Here is a 17,502-nt window from a genome sequence, read left to right on the forward strand (position 1 = left end):
GGAAGAACATGGGACATGGCCTATTGAGTAACCATTTGCTTAAAGGGTCTCTGTAATGACTAGGAACAAAAAAAATACATTTACTAGCTGGATGGAAGCCAATGTCCCAGTCTCCAAAGGGTCCAAGGATTTCAGAAACAGCAGATGCCTATGATTGGAAAATGGTGTTGACCTTCAGTCTTTTCTTAAAACAGGACAACAAAAAATGCAAAGAGTTTTGGGTTCTTCTTGCCACATGTGTAGGAAAGACAGCATGTCAAGGAAGTGGAATATTTCCTAATCATTCAATCTAAAACTTCGAGACCTTTTCTACAAGTGTAATTCCGACAGACCCCGTTTATCAGTGGGCAGGATCGAACAGGGGACCTCTGGAGCTTAGTGCATGAGCCAAAAGCCAACTGGCTGGTAGCCAAGGCTGTAGAGCAGACTCATTTTAAAAATCTCTCTCTCTCTTTTCCTCCCTCCCCCCAGATGAGACAGAACACCACACCCAGGAGGTGTGTGGGTTACAAAAGAAAGTGGCTGTATGCAGTTTCCATGCTGTTCGCTTGAAAGGGTTGGGGTAGGAGTGGAACATCAGCCTCTGAGAAAGAAATTCAGAAATCTCAGGGAAACACTATGCTTGTGTCACTGCCAGGTTCTGGAGGTCTGAGCGCCAAAAAGGATGAGGTCCCCAAGAGCCAGCACACTGGCAAAAACCTTATTCTGCCCAATAGTTAGGAAGCATAAAATATCAGGGTTGGAAGGGACCTCAGGAGATCATCTAGTCCAACTCCCTGATCAAAGCAGGACCAATACCCAACTGGCCCCCTCAACAATTGAACTCACAACCCTGGGTTTAGCAGGCCAATGCTCAAACCCCTGAGCTATCCATCTTTGGGGAAGAAAAGGAGAGAAACAGTATACCAGTTCCCTGCTCTAGTTCCAGCCAAAGATATCTGAATGCAGGGTCCTGACCCTGTCGTTCTAGAAGAAGAATCTGAAACTGGTGGAACTGGTCATGAGAAGCCAGTATACCACAGTAGTGCAGAATTTGAGACAGATTAACAGATAAAAATGTTTAGATTCCACTCCTCTGGGATGAGATTTTGGCAGCTGAGCTACTCTACTACTGACTTGCTGGGCAAAACACACACACACACACACACACAAGCAGAATTCATGCCAAATTCTCCCTTTCCTAAGAGAATCTTGGCATGGCATTGCCTTTAATATAGAATGGAGATTTATATTGCCTGGAAACTATGGCAGAGTCCTATCAGGAACAGCTTAGAGTACTATTTCCCAGGATGGAAGAAACCATTATATTTAGTTTGTTTATTTCTGGCTGTCTAGAAGAGCCATCAAAAACATTCAAAAACTCAAGCATAATCTCCTCTTGCTGAGGTGGAAGTAAGACAGGGAAGAAATGTTACTGTTATTAACAGGAGTCACTAGAGGATATGCAAACATCTGACACTCTTACAGTGGTTGCTGATGCCTGCTGGCCACTATAGGTATGTCCACATTGTGGCTTGGAGTGAGCCTCTCAGTCCAGATAGACAAACTCAGACTCAGCTCGAGCTAGCACACTAAAAATAAAGTGTGGCTCTTGTGGCTCCAGTGGAGACGTGGGCATGAGAGTCCCAGCTGCAGTCTCCACAGGGCTATATTTAGTGTGCTAACTTGAGATGAGCTACAGAGTGTGTCTACCCGAGCTGGAATGCTCACTCCCAGCTGCAGCGCACCCTCAGACCAGAGACAGCAAGCTGGTCTAAGTTGGTAGACTGAAGATGTAGATAAAGGATTTTTATTTCAATAGTCTGATGCTTTATTTGTCCAGTCAAATCTGTATTTAAATTTATGAATTAATTTGGTTTGAGGTAGCAAGTTTCTCCACAGTTTTCCAGTACATCTCAGTCTTAACCAATTGGGTCTGTAAGCCTCTAAATCATCCTCCTGTAAATCTTCTCGAACAGTGTGAGGTAGTGGTTTTTAGCCCCTATAAAGAGATTAGGATGAAATCACCTCAGCCAAGAGAAAGGCACTACTCTAGAGAAGTAGGGTCAATGTTTTACTGTGTGAGGGCAATCACCATGAGGAAGCAAATCAGCTAAAGGAACATGTCCTTGACAAATCTGTTGCCCTCTTCAGGGACTCTCAAATGAGACAAAGGTGGAGGAATCGTGTATAAACACCTCAAAAATCAGATGAGGTGTTATCTCATGTGCCTACTGGAGGCGGAAATGGCTTCGGGTGCCAGTAGTCGAGTTAGTCTTAGGACCCAAAAAGAGCCCTGTAATTGCATGGGTACCAGAAGTCAATATTGTTGGCATGATGGCACTGGAGCATGTTATGTCAGTACCGGCTAGAAAGGTCTCTCTGTACCCACAAAGACTTTTTGAGGTGTTTGTGACAGTGTCAGTAAGTAGGCTCTGAAAGGTGACGTGGTAGGAGTGGGGAATGTCTCTTGGTATCCCTCAGTAAGGGTGATTCAGGTTCTTCCGGGATTCCTGGTCCTCATAGGATAGGAGACTCAATGGTAGCAAGGTGCCAGACAGGGAACTTCAGGTGACAGTATGTCAGGTGGTACAGGAGATAGTACCCAAATGTGTGACTGGTGCATCCTTCATGTCTGGTTATTGAAGGTGGTATATCAATGAGGATTTTGACTTGGCCTGGAGTCCCTGAGTTTTGGAAGCAAAAAATCTGGTGCTCATGTAAGTGCCGCTCTAGGTGGTTTATCTGATGGCTTCTCAGCATACAGCATGGTCTTAAACAGTGCTTTGATCTCAATACCGGAAGATATAGGAGCTTCAGTAGTACCTGTAACAGATGCAAGAGAGTCTCCCGAGCATCAGATTGGCGGTGGGAGGGAAGGAGTCTTCCCTTTTCTTTCTTCTTTGAGGGTCCATGGTTCTCAACCTATTTACCATTGTGGCCACATATGCAGATCTCTGTGTGTTACGTGGGCTGCATCCACATAATATATATTATCTGTACAGCCCTGAGGATGTCACATGGGCCGCAGGTTTGTGATGATTGGGCTGCAAGTGGCCTGTGAGTCACAGGTTGAGAACCACTGGTCTAGATGGTTTTGAAGAGCACCCAGGGTCTTTGATCATCATCTCAGTAGAGATGGTCACCAGGACTCTGGAAGGCCAGTGTACGGGGGTGTAGACGTGCGGACTCACCCCTGCGGCGGCCCCTGCTGGTGACTTCTGGGAATTAGCTTGTTCCAGCTCCGGAGCGCTCTCTGCAGGCTGGTGATCCGCCTGTCCTCTTGGCCCCTGTGTCCCTCTCAGGACCCCAGTGCCCTTTTAACTGGGTGCTGCCCCCTGGCAGTACCCTCACAGTCAGGGTCTCCCTCTCTCAGGGGAACCCACATCCACTATCTCCACTTTGCCTCAGTCTTGGCTACTGCACAGTCTCCATCTAGCCCCTGTTCACTGGGGCAGACTGCAGTATAAGTCACTCATCACAGGCAAAGGGGTTTGAATCTGCTGCCTCTGGCTACCTGTGGGCTGCCCCTGCAACCCAGTATCTAAAATAGGCCTTATGAGGCCTGCAGACTGGGGGTTTCCTAGGCCAGAGCTCCCTGGCTCCCTTGGCTTTTCCCCACCCCTGCTCTACTCCAGATACCTAGTTAACCTCCCTGCAGCCAGGCCTTTCTCTCTCTGGGGGGAGGAATAGCTCAGTGGTTTGAGCATTGGCCTGCTAAACCCAGGGTTGTGAGTTCAATCCTTGAGGGGGCCATTTAGGGAACTGGAGTAAAAACCAGTCTGGGGATTGGTCCTGCTTTGAGCAGGGGGTGGGACTAGATGACCTCCTGAGGTCCCTTCCAACTCTGATATTCTATGAATGCAGAGTGAGACTGTTTGCTCCTGGCCTTCTTATAAGGTCCTGTTGCTCAGTTTGGGGCATGGCCCCAGCTGCAGCCACTTCCCCCAATCAGCTAGGGTTTTACATTGCCCTCTGCAGGGCTCTTCCAACCCCTTCCAGGCCGGAGCAGATGGTCACTCCACTACAGGGGGGAATGAGGGGGTATCACCACTCAGATTCCATCAATCTCAGTGAGTGCTCCACTAACAAGAGTTTTAGTCTGTCCTCCCTAAAATCCTTAGATCTGCCTTTGAAACCTGAGGAGAGCTTACATATGGAGAAGAAATGAGACTCTCCCAGGCAGCAGAGGCAGTCTGAATGTCCGCTGCTGTGAAGGAAAGACCTGTGGCAGGTCTGGCAGGATTTGAAGTGTGTGGTCTTGGGCATAACCCTTACTCGAGGCCGCAGGTCAAGGCCCAAGGAAAAGCAAAGGCCCAAATTGTGCAAAAGGAGGGAAGGGGAAACCCCGACCTAAAAAAGCACAATCTGTGCTAATAAAATAAAAAAAACAATACTGAGAAAAAAAATTAAGTGAGAGGGGTAGCAAACTGCATAGCTATCTAACAGACATTGTGATACTTCATTTCAAGCAGCAGGCAACTGAGAAGCAACTGGTCCACTTCCTCCCTCTATACCCTTGTACCAGAGCACAGGGTGTCTTGGATACAGGTGCAGACACTGCTGACAAATCTTCAATCAGAAATACACAGATGAATGCTCATCCTGATGTGGAGCACCCACAGGGACACTATTGGAAGAAAAACCCAACATTTTTTTTACATTTCCTAAATTTTAAGTCAATCTCATGCTTCTGGAATGCATAGGGTTGGCAACCTTGAGTATTTTAAGTTAGGAGTTGGCAAATCAACTTACCAACAGCAACTAGGAAGCTTTCCCTGGGGAGCTAGGGAATAACTCATCTGTTTTTTATACAGTTCACTTCCTGCTTACCTGACCTGTGCAAACTACAGCCTGATCAGTCAGGCAGTGAAAGGTGGGAGGAGTGGAAGGGAAGAAGAAAGAGATGCAATCTCCCACCATCTGTCACTAGGTCACTCCACAGCATCGCAGCTTCTCTGTGGATGTTGCGAGAGCTTCAGAACTGGAGCAGGTTCCATATCATTGCCCCCCAGTACAAGCACACACTATACTGGGTGGGTTGTTCTCATACGCAGATTGGTGCTACACAGCGGCATACATGGGACCCTCTCGAGAGCTGGACTTCTTACTGTGCATTTGCTATACAGAATCCATAAATCCTGCTCCTCCCCACGTGGCAAAGCATTCCTGTGCCACTATGACAGGGGAGTATGGGTCAGGAAGAAGCAGCCTGACTCAAATACAGAGAGGACAAGTGCTGGATTTGAGGAGATGGAGCACTGCGGCAGAGGGAGTAGATTAGGACAAGGAGCCTGGTGGGGGGAGACTGGGACTGGGAGCTGGCAGACGTAGGGGAGGCCGACACTACGGCTGGCAGGAAAGGAGTGGGTTAGACTGAAATTGGATGAGGAGGGCCCTTGTGTGTGCGCACTATACATACTAATTCTTCTAGATGGTAGGCGTGCTCCAAGAATAACCAAAGCTGTGTAGGGAAGGGGACTGGTCTCATTTGTTGCAGAGGCTTGAAGGTATGTAGTGAATAAGGAAGGGGGTTACAGGAAGAAGAAAGGATGGCCTCGTGGTTAAAGCTATTGAATGCTGCCCTAGGGAGCTGGGTTACAGGCCTGCTCTGCCACATAGTTCTTCTGTGTGATGCTGGGCAAATACATGAAACCAAGCTTTTCACAGGGTCCCTGACTGTGTTCCCCATTTTCTGGGTGCCTGACTTGAGACCCAGGGGGTCTGATCTGCAGAAATGCTGAGCATGCACAGCTGCAACTGAAGTCAATAGGAGCTGTGCTTGACATATATAAAGTGCGCATGGCATTTTACAGACCAGATGATTTTCATGCTCCAGAGGGCACAACAGCTATATTAGATGCATATCATAATAAGATTATAATGCTAAGTACTCTGAAAAGAGAGATCCAAAGTCTCTCAAATTGGGCACCCAAAATTAGTGGATACTTTTCACCTTAATGTGTTTGTGCTTAAATTTCCCTCTGTAAAATGGGTATGTACCCCTTATCTCAGAGGGAGTTGATAAAATTAATGAAATGTTTGTGAAGGGCGCTCAGGTACTACCATGATGAACACCATGGAAAAGCACCTGAGAAAATTAATAATACTGTCTTCAGAGCAAAGTTTGAATAGCATGCAATAAATAAGGCATGGGGCCACACATTGACCTATATGGATGAAACAAAATACAGAGTGGCTACTCATTACGTGTGCACTAAGGCAAGGGTCCTATGGAAAAAAAGCATGTGGTCAGATAATCTTAACTCTGGCATTTCCTAATTTTGGAGTGCTTGGATTTGCAACCTTAACAGTGTTCTTTTAATGTAACTTTTTGTAATTTTTGTATAGAATCACAGGTGTACAGGACATTTTACAGACTAGACAACTACTTCCCTGCTCCAAAAAAAATTGTTAGACAGATATAGGCCACGTCTATACGACGCGCCATTTCGGCGCGTTAAAATCGAAAGCTCTGGGTTTCATATATTGCGTCTCGTCTAGACGGGGATATATCGAACCCAGAGCGCGCTTACATCGATTCCGGAACTCCATTAAAACAAACGGAGTTCCGGATTCGACTTTGCGAGCCGCGCACATCGATTCGGCGCGGTGAAGACGGGTGAGTAACTCGATTTTAGATATTCGATTTCAGCTACGCTATTCCCGTAGCTGAAATTGCGTATCTAAAATCGAATTTCACGCGTCGTGTAGATGGGGCCATAGTTAGAAAAGATAACGAGCCATGGGGAAAAGGAGGAGCAAGAACAAGAAGACAAGAAGAGAAACTGCTTGTGTGTACACGCGCACACGCACTCTATCCTCCTCTCAGCAGGGTACTCAGCTTCTCTTTCACAAAGAGTGCTTCAGGTGGAGCACATTTTAAAGGTTATAGGGCCACCTCTGGGATCATGAGTGGACATTGTTTCTTAAGCAGTTCTTGAGGTGAGGGTAAGCCAAAAGCACTGCTTTCATAGCATCATTTCTCCTCTTTGCTTGCTCTGTGGAAACGTCTCTGAATGCAATCTGTGGGAACTAGCTCCTTGAGTCCGTGGTGGGTAAAAGGTAAAGCTCCTATTTGGGGTAGTCCCCCTCAAAAGGGTAGCAAATATCCACGCTGAAGTTGATGCCACTTTAAGTAGCGCTATCTGTAGATGAATCTATTTCTAGAAGAGGGGTTACAGAGATATGAGGTATCCTGCCATCTGGAAAGCACAGATGTGGAAGAACAGATCCTACTTGACTTGTGACTCTAACCAACAGAATTTTTGACAAGCATGCATACCATTATTTGTTTTCTTATGAAATCTTGCTACTATATAATGCTTTCAGTTGTCTTGTCAAGAAACTGACTATGTGCACTGCACAGCTTAGTTGCTTCTGTAGTATCCTACACGTGCGTGCGCATACACACACACGCACACAGTGGATCTTGACTATGGTGCATAAAAATTATACAGACAAAAAATGAGTAAACTATAAAATTATAGCAAGAATTAATATAAATTCTGACAATAGCTAGAGGAAAAATGTTTGGGAAAACATAAGTAGTAGTTCTAACGCAACAACTCTGAATATGTAGATTCTAAAATGTAAAGAGCACAGTATATGGAACCTACTGATTTGTAACATCAAACAAAAGTACAGAGGTTAGCAAAAGCTTGCTCACCTACAATTAAATCCGTGCCTAGCTAGTACAGAGATGGGGCATTAAAAAAGAAGAAATACACAAGAGTTTTTTTCTGAAACTAAACCTTAAGGAATGAAAAAACAGTCTATACAGTAAAACTTTGAAAGAGCCAATGTGCTAGAACCTCAGTTGGTGTAAATCAGTGCAGGTCAACTGGAGTCAACGTAGCTACTCCAATTTACACCAAGTGAGGCGCTAGCTCACAACAGTCCATGTGCTAACAGTTGCAATTATTTGCACCACTAGCTCATCTAAACTTCTTCAGAAGTCCAACAAAATAGTCTTGCATTGTTAAAGGACCCAAAACCCACAAATAATACTTTCAGTTGAACAACACTGTACTTCTAAAAATGCCTTCTACTTGAATTTCCAATCTGCACACTAATATTGAAAAAAATATATAAGTCTCAAAATAGCCTTGTCTGTGGGTGACTGGATTCAATTTATTCAGCAAACAGACTTGATGGTACACATTTTTATGATACTGACTATTATTACAAAAAGAACATAGTCCGAACGATTAACAGAACTGTCTTATCCTTACCTGGATATAAACCACCTAACTGCTTAGAATGCTTTTACTGACAAGAATTGGACAAACACACAAACCAATGTATTCTCTAAATGTCAGCACTATTTCATTCTAACTCTGATGTGCTTTCTCAATCTTGGATTTAAATTAAGCGTTTGTGTTAACTCAAGTGCTGTCATACCATTCAATGATGCCTACTAACCAAATCCCTACTAACCAATTTTTTTTTCCTTAAATCTAATTTTTATTTCATGGCAGCACAAATTCTAGACAGTATATTTCTGAGGGATCATTGGTCTTGTTGACAGAAGTAGCAATCCTACCTTTAGCCTCATATCAGTAGTGATGGGGCTCAAATGCTCAACCAGAAATGTATCGCTGATTTGTGTGTCTTAGTACTTAACTACGACAAAACAGCATTTTATAAATATTTAAATAATACTTCATCTGAACAGCTCTGTCTTATCTTTTTAAAAACACTAACTGTGAGTTATATCTTTATTATAACAAAGAGAGAATACATCATAGATCCCCATGTATCAGGACAAAATACTGCATTACTGGAGTAAACAGTGGTATCCCCCGGGGTTCTATACTGGGATCAGTCCTAATCAACATATTTGTAAATGATCTAAAAAAAGGGGTAAACAGTGAGGTTGCAGAATTTGGAGATGATACAAAATTATTCAAGATAGTTAAGTCCTAGGGACACTGCGAAAAGCTACAAAGCAATCTCACAAAACTGGGTAACTGGGCAACAAAATGGCTGATGACATTTAATGCTGATAAATGCAAAGTGATGCACATTGGAAAGCATAATCCCAACTGTACATATAAAATGATGGAGTCTAAATTAGCTGTTACCAATCAAGAAAGATCTTGGAGTCATTGTGGATAGTTCTCTGAAAACATCCACTGAATGTGCAGCGGGAGTTAAAAAAAAGCAAACAGCATGTTGGGCATCATTAAGACAGAAAATATCGTATTGTCGCTATATAAATCCATCGTACGCTAACATCTTGAATACTGTGTGCAGATGTGGTCGTCCCATCTCAAAGAAGATAGAATGGAATTGGAAAAGGTTCAGAAAAGGGCAACAAAAATGATTAGGGATATGGAATGGCTTCTGTATGAGGAGAGATTAATAAGACTAGGTCTTTTCAGCTTGGAAAAGGAGACGACTGGGGGGGATATGACTGAGGTCTATAAAATCATGACTGTTGTGGAGAAAGTAAATAAGGTAGTATTATTTACTCTTTCATAACTCAAGAACTAAAGATCACCAAATGAAATTAATATGCAGCAGGTTTAAAACAAACAAAAGGAAGCACTTTTCCACACAACGCACAGCTAACCTGTGGAACTCCTTGCCAGAGGATTTTGTGAAGCCCAAGACTATAACAGGGTTCAAAGAAAAACTATAAGTTCATGGAGAATAGGTCCATCAATGGCTATTAGCCAGGATGGGCAGAGATGGTGTCCCTAGCCTCTGTTTGCCAGAAGCTGGGAATGGGCAACAGAGGATGGATCACTTGATGATTACCTGTTCTATTCATTCCCTCTGGGGCACCTGGCATTGGCCACTGTTGGAAGACAGACACTGGGCTAGATGGACCCTTGGTCTGACCCAGTATGGCCATTCTTATATGCTTATACTCTTTTTTTAATGGGTCTTAAATTTAATTGCTTAAATAGCTTGTTCTACCAAGATTCAGAAGGGTTCAATTATTGACAATAACCCTTAACATTTAAAATATGGATTGTGGAAGTAAAACACTAGATTTTTTAACGTTTCTAGATATTGTAATTCAAAGATATTTAAAATTTTTCTATTAAAAAGTTACTTGCTTCATTTAAGCAAACATTAATCACATTGATGCCTGTAAAGGTCTGTCAGCATATTTTAACAAACGAAGCAACATTCTAGTAGCAAACACCAGGCACTCTGCAATGGTAAGGCAAGGGATATTTTCCCTGTGAATAAAGTGGACCAGATTCTTGGCTAGTGTAAATCAGCATAACTCTATTGGCTTCAATGGAGCTGTGCCTATTTACCCCAGCTGCAGATCTGGGTCAGCAGTTGTTTTTTTGTTTGTTTGTTTGTTTTTAAGTGTAATAAAAGACATTGCATTGAAAATACTTTTAAGAACAGTAAGAATTTAAAACACATACTTTTCAGTCTGAAATATCTATTTACTGGATTAACTCAAACTCTTCAGAGTGTGATGTATAATCACATGTGATGGATTTTCTAATCTATATATATTGAGAAAATTCCAACAAATACTTAAAAATAGCCACCAAAGTCTGTAAGCCTAGAAAGCTAGACAAATCTGTCTGTTAATGTGAACATCTAACATTATAAATCATGAAACCCTTATCTCATTAATACACTGTCAGCTTTAACTGGCAAGGTATTAGGGCCTATGAGAGCTAACCTCCTCTACTGAAGAATCCCTCCTCTCCCCCAAATGGGATAGTCACACTATGTAATGCAGTGGCTCTCAAAGTTTTGTACTGATGACCCCTTTCACACAGCAAGCCTCTGAGTGCAACCCCCCCTTATACATTAAACACACTTTTAAAAATATTTAACACTATTATAAAAGCTGGAGGGGAAGAGGGGTTTAGGGGTGGAGGCTGACAGCTCGTGACCCCCACATAATAACCTCACGACCCCCAGTTCAAGAACCTCTGGTATAGTGTAGAGATAGTAAATGATCCTCTGTTCCTTTAGCTACTTTATTAACAGTCTAAAATGGTACATTTTGTTATTATTGAAGATTCTACCATCTCATTTTCTATACAATAGAGTATCTGACATTTAAAAGAAAAAGCATGCTCAAAATTCATGGTCTATTGGCTCTGTCCATCTGTCACAACTGGCAGTATTAAGTATGGCAACATTTAATTTCATGATGAAAACACATCATTTAGAATTCAGCTATACACTCTGTCCTGGTTTATATATCGGCATTTCAGTGTTCACATTTACCTCTCTAAAACTGTAAAAATATTAAACAGATATTAACTTACTTTCCGCCCATCACTTGCATGGCAGTTCACATTTAAAGGAGTCAATAAAGCCATTAGTTTTTCTTCATTACCGCTCCTGTAAGGGTGGGGGGGGGGGAGAAGACATGTCCCTTTGTAAAAGATTTGATAAGAAGTTTCATATTAATGTAGTGTATATTGCTGTTCTTCAAAGCAGAGTGAAAAATATGTCAATTTGCAAAATATCTCGCAAGTGTTTTAGAAATGCTGATAAAATACAAAATATTCTTTTATTTGCTATTAAATCCACAGTAGTTCATGCAAAAAAATGTCTTAACATCTCTTTCTTCAGCCTTATAATAGGATCTTTCCTTTAGCCCGTTTTACTGATCTGCAGAAAGCCATTTTCTGAATTAGTAGTTAACTTATTCTTCAGATCACATGCCAAATACCAGTATACATTGCTAAAAATAACATTTTAAAATGTTAGTGAAAGGGAAAATACAGTGTGAAAATAACTGTTTTACAAGCTGTCAGAAAGACAAGGGATAAAATAATTTCTAGAATATTAGACTGAACTTTACACCTTTCACTTTTGCTTCTCTAGGCTGTGTTTTGGTAGGAAACATTTGAAAATAAAGCTGTCAGGTGGTGAAACAAAAAGGGAAATACTTCAACAATATGTAATTTGCACCTAAAAAGGACAATCACTAAATGGTAAATAGGATTTCTAGCAGCTTAAGGCAAGAACACAATTAATATTAACCTTATAAGCATCATGTTGGGGGATTTCAATTACACAAATAGACTTTTCTATTTATAACAGACTGTAAAGTCCAAAGAGATTTATTCTAATAAACTGGTTTACCTGCATCATTTCATAGAAGGCAATGCAGAACATTACAGTTTATAAAAGCCCCTTTTCGTCATCTCTTCCCATCTCCAACATATTTTGTATTCTAAGCAGCACTTACCTAGCAGCTTCCAGGAGTTCGTCCTTCTTGTATTCACCTAAATGATTGCAAAATATCATGCTGTTAGCATCTGGCAGAAGACAGATTAAGAAATACAATAGGAAGCAAATACAGAATTAAAACAGAGAAGAGGAGAAAAAAAAGAGCCCACACCCCGCTGGGTGATGGAGCTGTGACGTTAGCCAGCTTGTGAAGGCAGCATCACCAGTGCCTTGGAGACGGGCAGCAAACTGACATAGCTTCTTATCCAATCCTCAGATGAAACAGCTTCCTTCAGACAACCAATGAATGCTAAATCTTGTGTCCAGAAACACATTCCCTCTGATAACAGTATGCTAGCTGAAGACAATGTCCCCTCCCCCACTTTCCCATTCAGAATGGCACAGTATACTTCTGAAGCATTAAGAAATTCTGAGACAAAAGCAAGGCATTATGGCTCTTAGAAACTGGTAATTTGTACCTGTTAAAGGCAGTTCTTTTTGAAGTTCAGTATTACTATTCAATGTCCTTACCAACAGCAATGGCTCATAATAGCTTATGAAATTCCAAAAATCAGAACTAATGAAACCTTTTCTAGACTTCAGGAAAACCATATACTTTTAAATTATAAAATATACCCAAAAGGGCACAAGCCCTCTGAAAGTTGCAGTTTCAAACTTGCATTTAATCGCAGTGAGCTTGTTCTTAAATCATTATAAAATCACATGAATGGTTGCGGTACACTCCAAAAATTAAACTGAATCTCCTGAATATTTTAAGTGAAAAGAGCACATGGAGATGATGAGCTGTTCTGGCACCTAACTGCAAATGAGATGACATTCAGTGAAGCTGAATCACAACTATACATGTAGCAAACCCTCCGAAAGTAGGACATTCCAGCAATGCTTAATGTAGGGTTTGGAAAATGTCCTAGACTCCTAGTAGCCAGAAGATTAAAGTAACCACCCGAAGGCAGATACGAAAAAATGGGATATAGCATTCTCCTGCATGAGTGAGGTATGAAGGCAAGGCCCTGCTAAAAAGCCTACTACCACTACATTTCTTTATATCAGGTGAAACTCCTGTTAACTTCAATGTGAGCAGTCAGACCCACACTGAGCATCTGCGAAAATCCCACCCTAAGCAGCTGATAAGTAGGAAGATGGCAATCAACCTGCCCTAGAAGAGTTAAGTTCTTTTTCTCCCTCCCCAACCCAGATCCTAACTGTTGGGAGGAGAAGTGCTTGGGTCATCTTTCCTTGTGAAGGGCTTAGTGTCTACTTCTGCCATCACTTTTAGCTTTTCCAACCAGCACCAGAGTGAAACTGACACAGTTCTTTACAGTTTCATGGCTGCCTACAGGATTCTGAATAGCAGCAGTGTAATGGACCAGATCTAGTTAATTACAAAATTAAAATCACCAGCAGAGGCACTAGAGCTGGCTGCCAGACTAAGAAAAACAAGATTTGATTTATTTTTGGAATATTCACAGAAACATGTTTGTAATGAAGATTTGAATGCTGCAAAAAACAATGGCTGTCTCCTTGCTGCTCTCCAAATTCACCCAAAGAAGTTTCCTAGTTACCACTGGTGATGCAATTTTTTCAGGCCAGGACACAACACATGCCTCATTCTTAGCACAGTGTAAACAAAACACTGGGCATAATTACAATACTTCTAATCAATGAAGAATCAAAAGCGACAATTGACTTCTGAATCAAATAATTTACATTTTGTTACACAAAAAGCAACAATGACAAAAAATCCTGTCCACTAGAAAAATGTCTTGATGTTGTTTATTATTATCCATCATTTACATCAGAGATACTTACCAGCCCTAGTCACACTGAGGGCCCACCTTGTAGACTGTGTGCTCTTTATCAGTTTTGGTACAGTGTCTACCACAATGGAGCTCCAGTTTTGATTGGATTTATAGTAGTATCCAAAGGCCCCAAAGTTAAATAATATTTTGCTAGCTGCTCTTCAGACATGAGCCCTAGCTCTATCCTAAAGAGCTTGAATACCAAGGAATCGTTTTAACAGGGAGAAATCAAGGATTAGATAGCTTGGTTTAAAAACAAAAGCACTTTAACCTTAACTAAGTACATGAATTATTTTTAATAAAATCAGAGATATTTACAGGTAATAGGTCTTGATATCAAAACCAAGACAAGAGATTCTTAAAATTTGTCACAGTCTTTCTGCAATAGGATACGGATTAGGAAAAAAATCCTCTTTAAATGAGTGCAACTTCATTGTTCTAAGAAACTTATCTACTATGAATGGTATGCTTTGCAATGGACTATGATCCAAAAAAGATATAAGCACTTGCTACATCAATTTATATAAGAAAACCTGGACATAGACTGCACGATTTGGTCACATGTATATAATGATAAATGTGTTTGCACAGTATTTTTTTAAAACTATACATACTCACGTAATTAAACATTAAGGTTTGGAATTAAAATACAAAAATTCAGACCATCCACCTTGCACAATGATTTTTAAAAATTGTAAGAAATGGACAGACTTGGACCAAACTAACATTAACTTTGGGCAGGTTGAGATTTATGGCTTCGTAGAATAATGCTCAATCCAGTAGGGATCGATTTATCGCATCTAAGTCTGGACACGATAAATCGACCCTCGAGCGCTCTCCCGTCGACTCCTGTACTCCAGCATCGCGAGAGGCATGGGCAGAGCCGACAGAGGAGTGACAGCAGTCGATTTACTGCAGTGAAGACACCACAGTAAGTCGATCTAAGTACGCTGACTTCAGCTACATTATTCATGTAGCTGCAGTTGCTTAACTTAGATTGATTCGCCCCTCCATCCCCCGCCCTCCGATGTAGTAGATATAGAGTATTCTAGGTTGCTCTTTCAAATTCCTTAGTAATTCTCAGCTTCGAAAGAGAGAAAAAATCCTTCCAGGCACAGTGTCAGTGCCAATGATTTTGACAGCAACGCTTTGGATGCAGTGGAGTGCACAAACCAAGGTTGAGAGTATTATGATGGTTAGATTCTGATAGTAAAGACAGGAATACAACTATAGCTAGACAAAATACAGTGCTGATCTCCAATAGGTGTCATCCTTACATCATTTCCACCCATACCAGTGGCCTCAGCCTTTCATTATCACTAGAAAAACACAAACTCAAAGCTTTCATAGCTAAACTCACTGAATCACCTGCTAGGTACCAAAACCCCAAATCGTTTCCCAGGCATTTCCAGATGACAAAAACTCCAGATCTTTGCCAGGCTATCAAGAGTTCCCTTTTCTTCACCGACATCTTCTGTTACATAATTATGACTTACAGTACAAATATCTAAGTCATATTGAACTTTTGAGAGGCAGCATAAAGTAAATTGAATTATATTTCAAAATAAATACAAGGAATAATGATCCAATCATATTCTTTTATCTTGATATTTAATTCAGGCTTTTAATTACTTGAGGCATCCACAGAATTTTATAATTAAAGCAGAACTCAACACAAGAGTGCTGCAGAAACATGAGCCAGAAGTTCTTGAACACAATTTAGTATCCACACCTTGGTGTCCAAAGACCACTATCTAATCGTAGCTTAAAACCATTTATTTTTAAATGCCACATCCTAGAACAAAATGAATCAGTCTTCCAGAATATTTCATAGCCAAAACTATTTTAAACTTTTGAGCCAAACAATTAAAATTGCAGCTGCTAGCTGCAGAACTGCCTGTATGTATAGGATCAGACTGTAGTGCTCCCTGGTGCCTTTTAAGGTATGTCCACACTAAGGGAAAAATGTTCTGTTTTGTATTTTACTGCTGCTAACAGACTGTAAACATCTTAGTGTGGATAAGGCAGTTGCAGTTTTAACATGTTAGCACTAGTGTTTACCGTTACTTGCTAACATAGCTAAAAACTACAAATGCCTTGACAACACTAGCATTATACCATGAGCTAGTTACCATGTTTTCCTACTGAAGAAAACCTCTTAGATTTTGTAAAAACATCCAGATAAAGACTAGCAACAGATCAGTTATGGATGAAACCAGGCAGTTACAGGCAGTCAAAAAAACCAGCAATGAATGATGGAGAAAATACATGGATTAAAATGTTTTTCTAGGAATTGAAAAATTAAGTGGGATTAAAAAAACATTAAATATGTATAATATGTTACTGCAACTATATATCACAACCATGCTATACATATTACTGAAAGCTTAGGCCACCTTTTCTGGTCAGATCTAGCCCCATGTATAAATCCCTATTTTAATTTTATACACATAAAGATGAATACACTGTAAGACGCCAGCTCACTAATATCTGAGAACAAGGAAGAGGAAAAAAAAATCCTGTCAAATATTCAAAACAAAAATAAAATCCAATATATTTTTTCCTTTATGTTGATTTTAAATTTGAGTACTTTTCTTTAAACTAAATCAAAGACAAAATCCAAATAATCAAAATTTCTGTATTATTGTACATATTTTAATGAGAGTGTATTTTTGAGATAGTCGAACAAAGATTCAGAGTTAAGCATGCAGACATAGGCCCCAATCCTGGAATGAGATCCATGCACATATAGCCCCAGGGAAATCAATTACTCTTGTAGATTCAGGACCTTCCTTATTTCCCAAATCTGAGTTCTTGATTTTGTAATGCTGCAATAAAGATGACTTTGTTTTGTCTTTTAGCAGCATGGATTTGATCACTTCTGTGTGGTTTGTTACAGACATGCATATTATCTAATTGAGAATATAGAAGTGTTGGTGTTATAAAAGGATAAGATTTTTCAAACTTAGATGCTTAACGCTGGACTCCTCATTCCACAGTTAAGTGCCTTCCTGAATTAAGAGCTTTATTTACAAGCTTAAGCGCACACACAAATTAAATGAGTGACTGCCCCAAACAGGAATAATTTCCTGACCCTGATTTAAAGAGAGGCTGAGTACCCAGGAGTGTTTATATGTATCAATGGGAGCTATTGCATGATAAGCCACTTTTGAAATTCAGGGGGTGAAAATCATGGCCGCACTGAAATCAAAAGTTTTACTGTTGACTTCAAGAGGCCAGGATTTCACCCCAGGTTACTTATTTAGGAGTCTAAACACTGACTAAGTAATGTCCCTTTAGGCTCCTATTTTGGAAAATCTTGGTCTACGATATTTATCAGTCAGAGTTTGGAATGGACACCATTCAAGAGAGCTGAAGCTACAAAGGAGTTACGCATATCACTCTTAAATAAGTAAAGATAGAACTTTTATAGGACTCGTGTATTTGGTATATCATATGTGACAAAGTATTATAGGAATTTTTCATGAAGTTTTAAAAAGATTTATTGGGACTATTATTTTTGTCTCTCCAC

At 40.7% G+C, this 17,502-nt stretch overlaps 1 protein-coding gene across 1 annotated transcript in view; it reads right to left on the reverse strand.

Moving 5' to 3' along the window:
- Positions 1 to 17,502, reverse strand: part of LOC116839906 (poly [ADP-ribose] polymerase tankyrase-1) — a 325,729-nt gene that overhangs the window by 167,027 nt on the left and 141,200 nt on the right. Inside the window, 2 exon segments of the mRNA XM_075066025.1 lie at positions 11,238 to 11,313; positions 12,170 to 12,206. Of these exon segments, the coding sequence (XP_074922126.1) occupies positions 11,238 to 11,313; positions 12,170 to 12,206 (113 nt within the window).

Source organism: Chelonoidis abingdonii, chromosome 5, assembly GCF_003597395.2.
Source record: "Chelonoidis abingdonii isolate Lonesome George chromosome 5, CheloAbing_2.0, whole genome shotgun sequence".
In the NCBI taxonomy this organism is placed as follows: domain Eukaryota; kingdom Metazoa; phylum Chordata; order Testudines; family Testudinidae; genus Chelonoidis; species Chelonoidis abingdonii.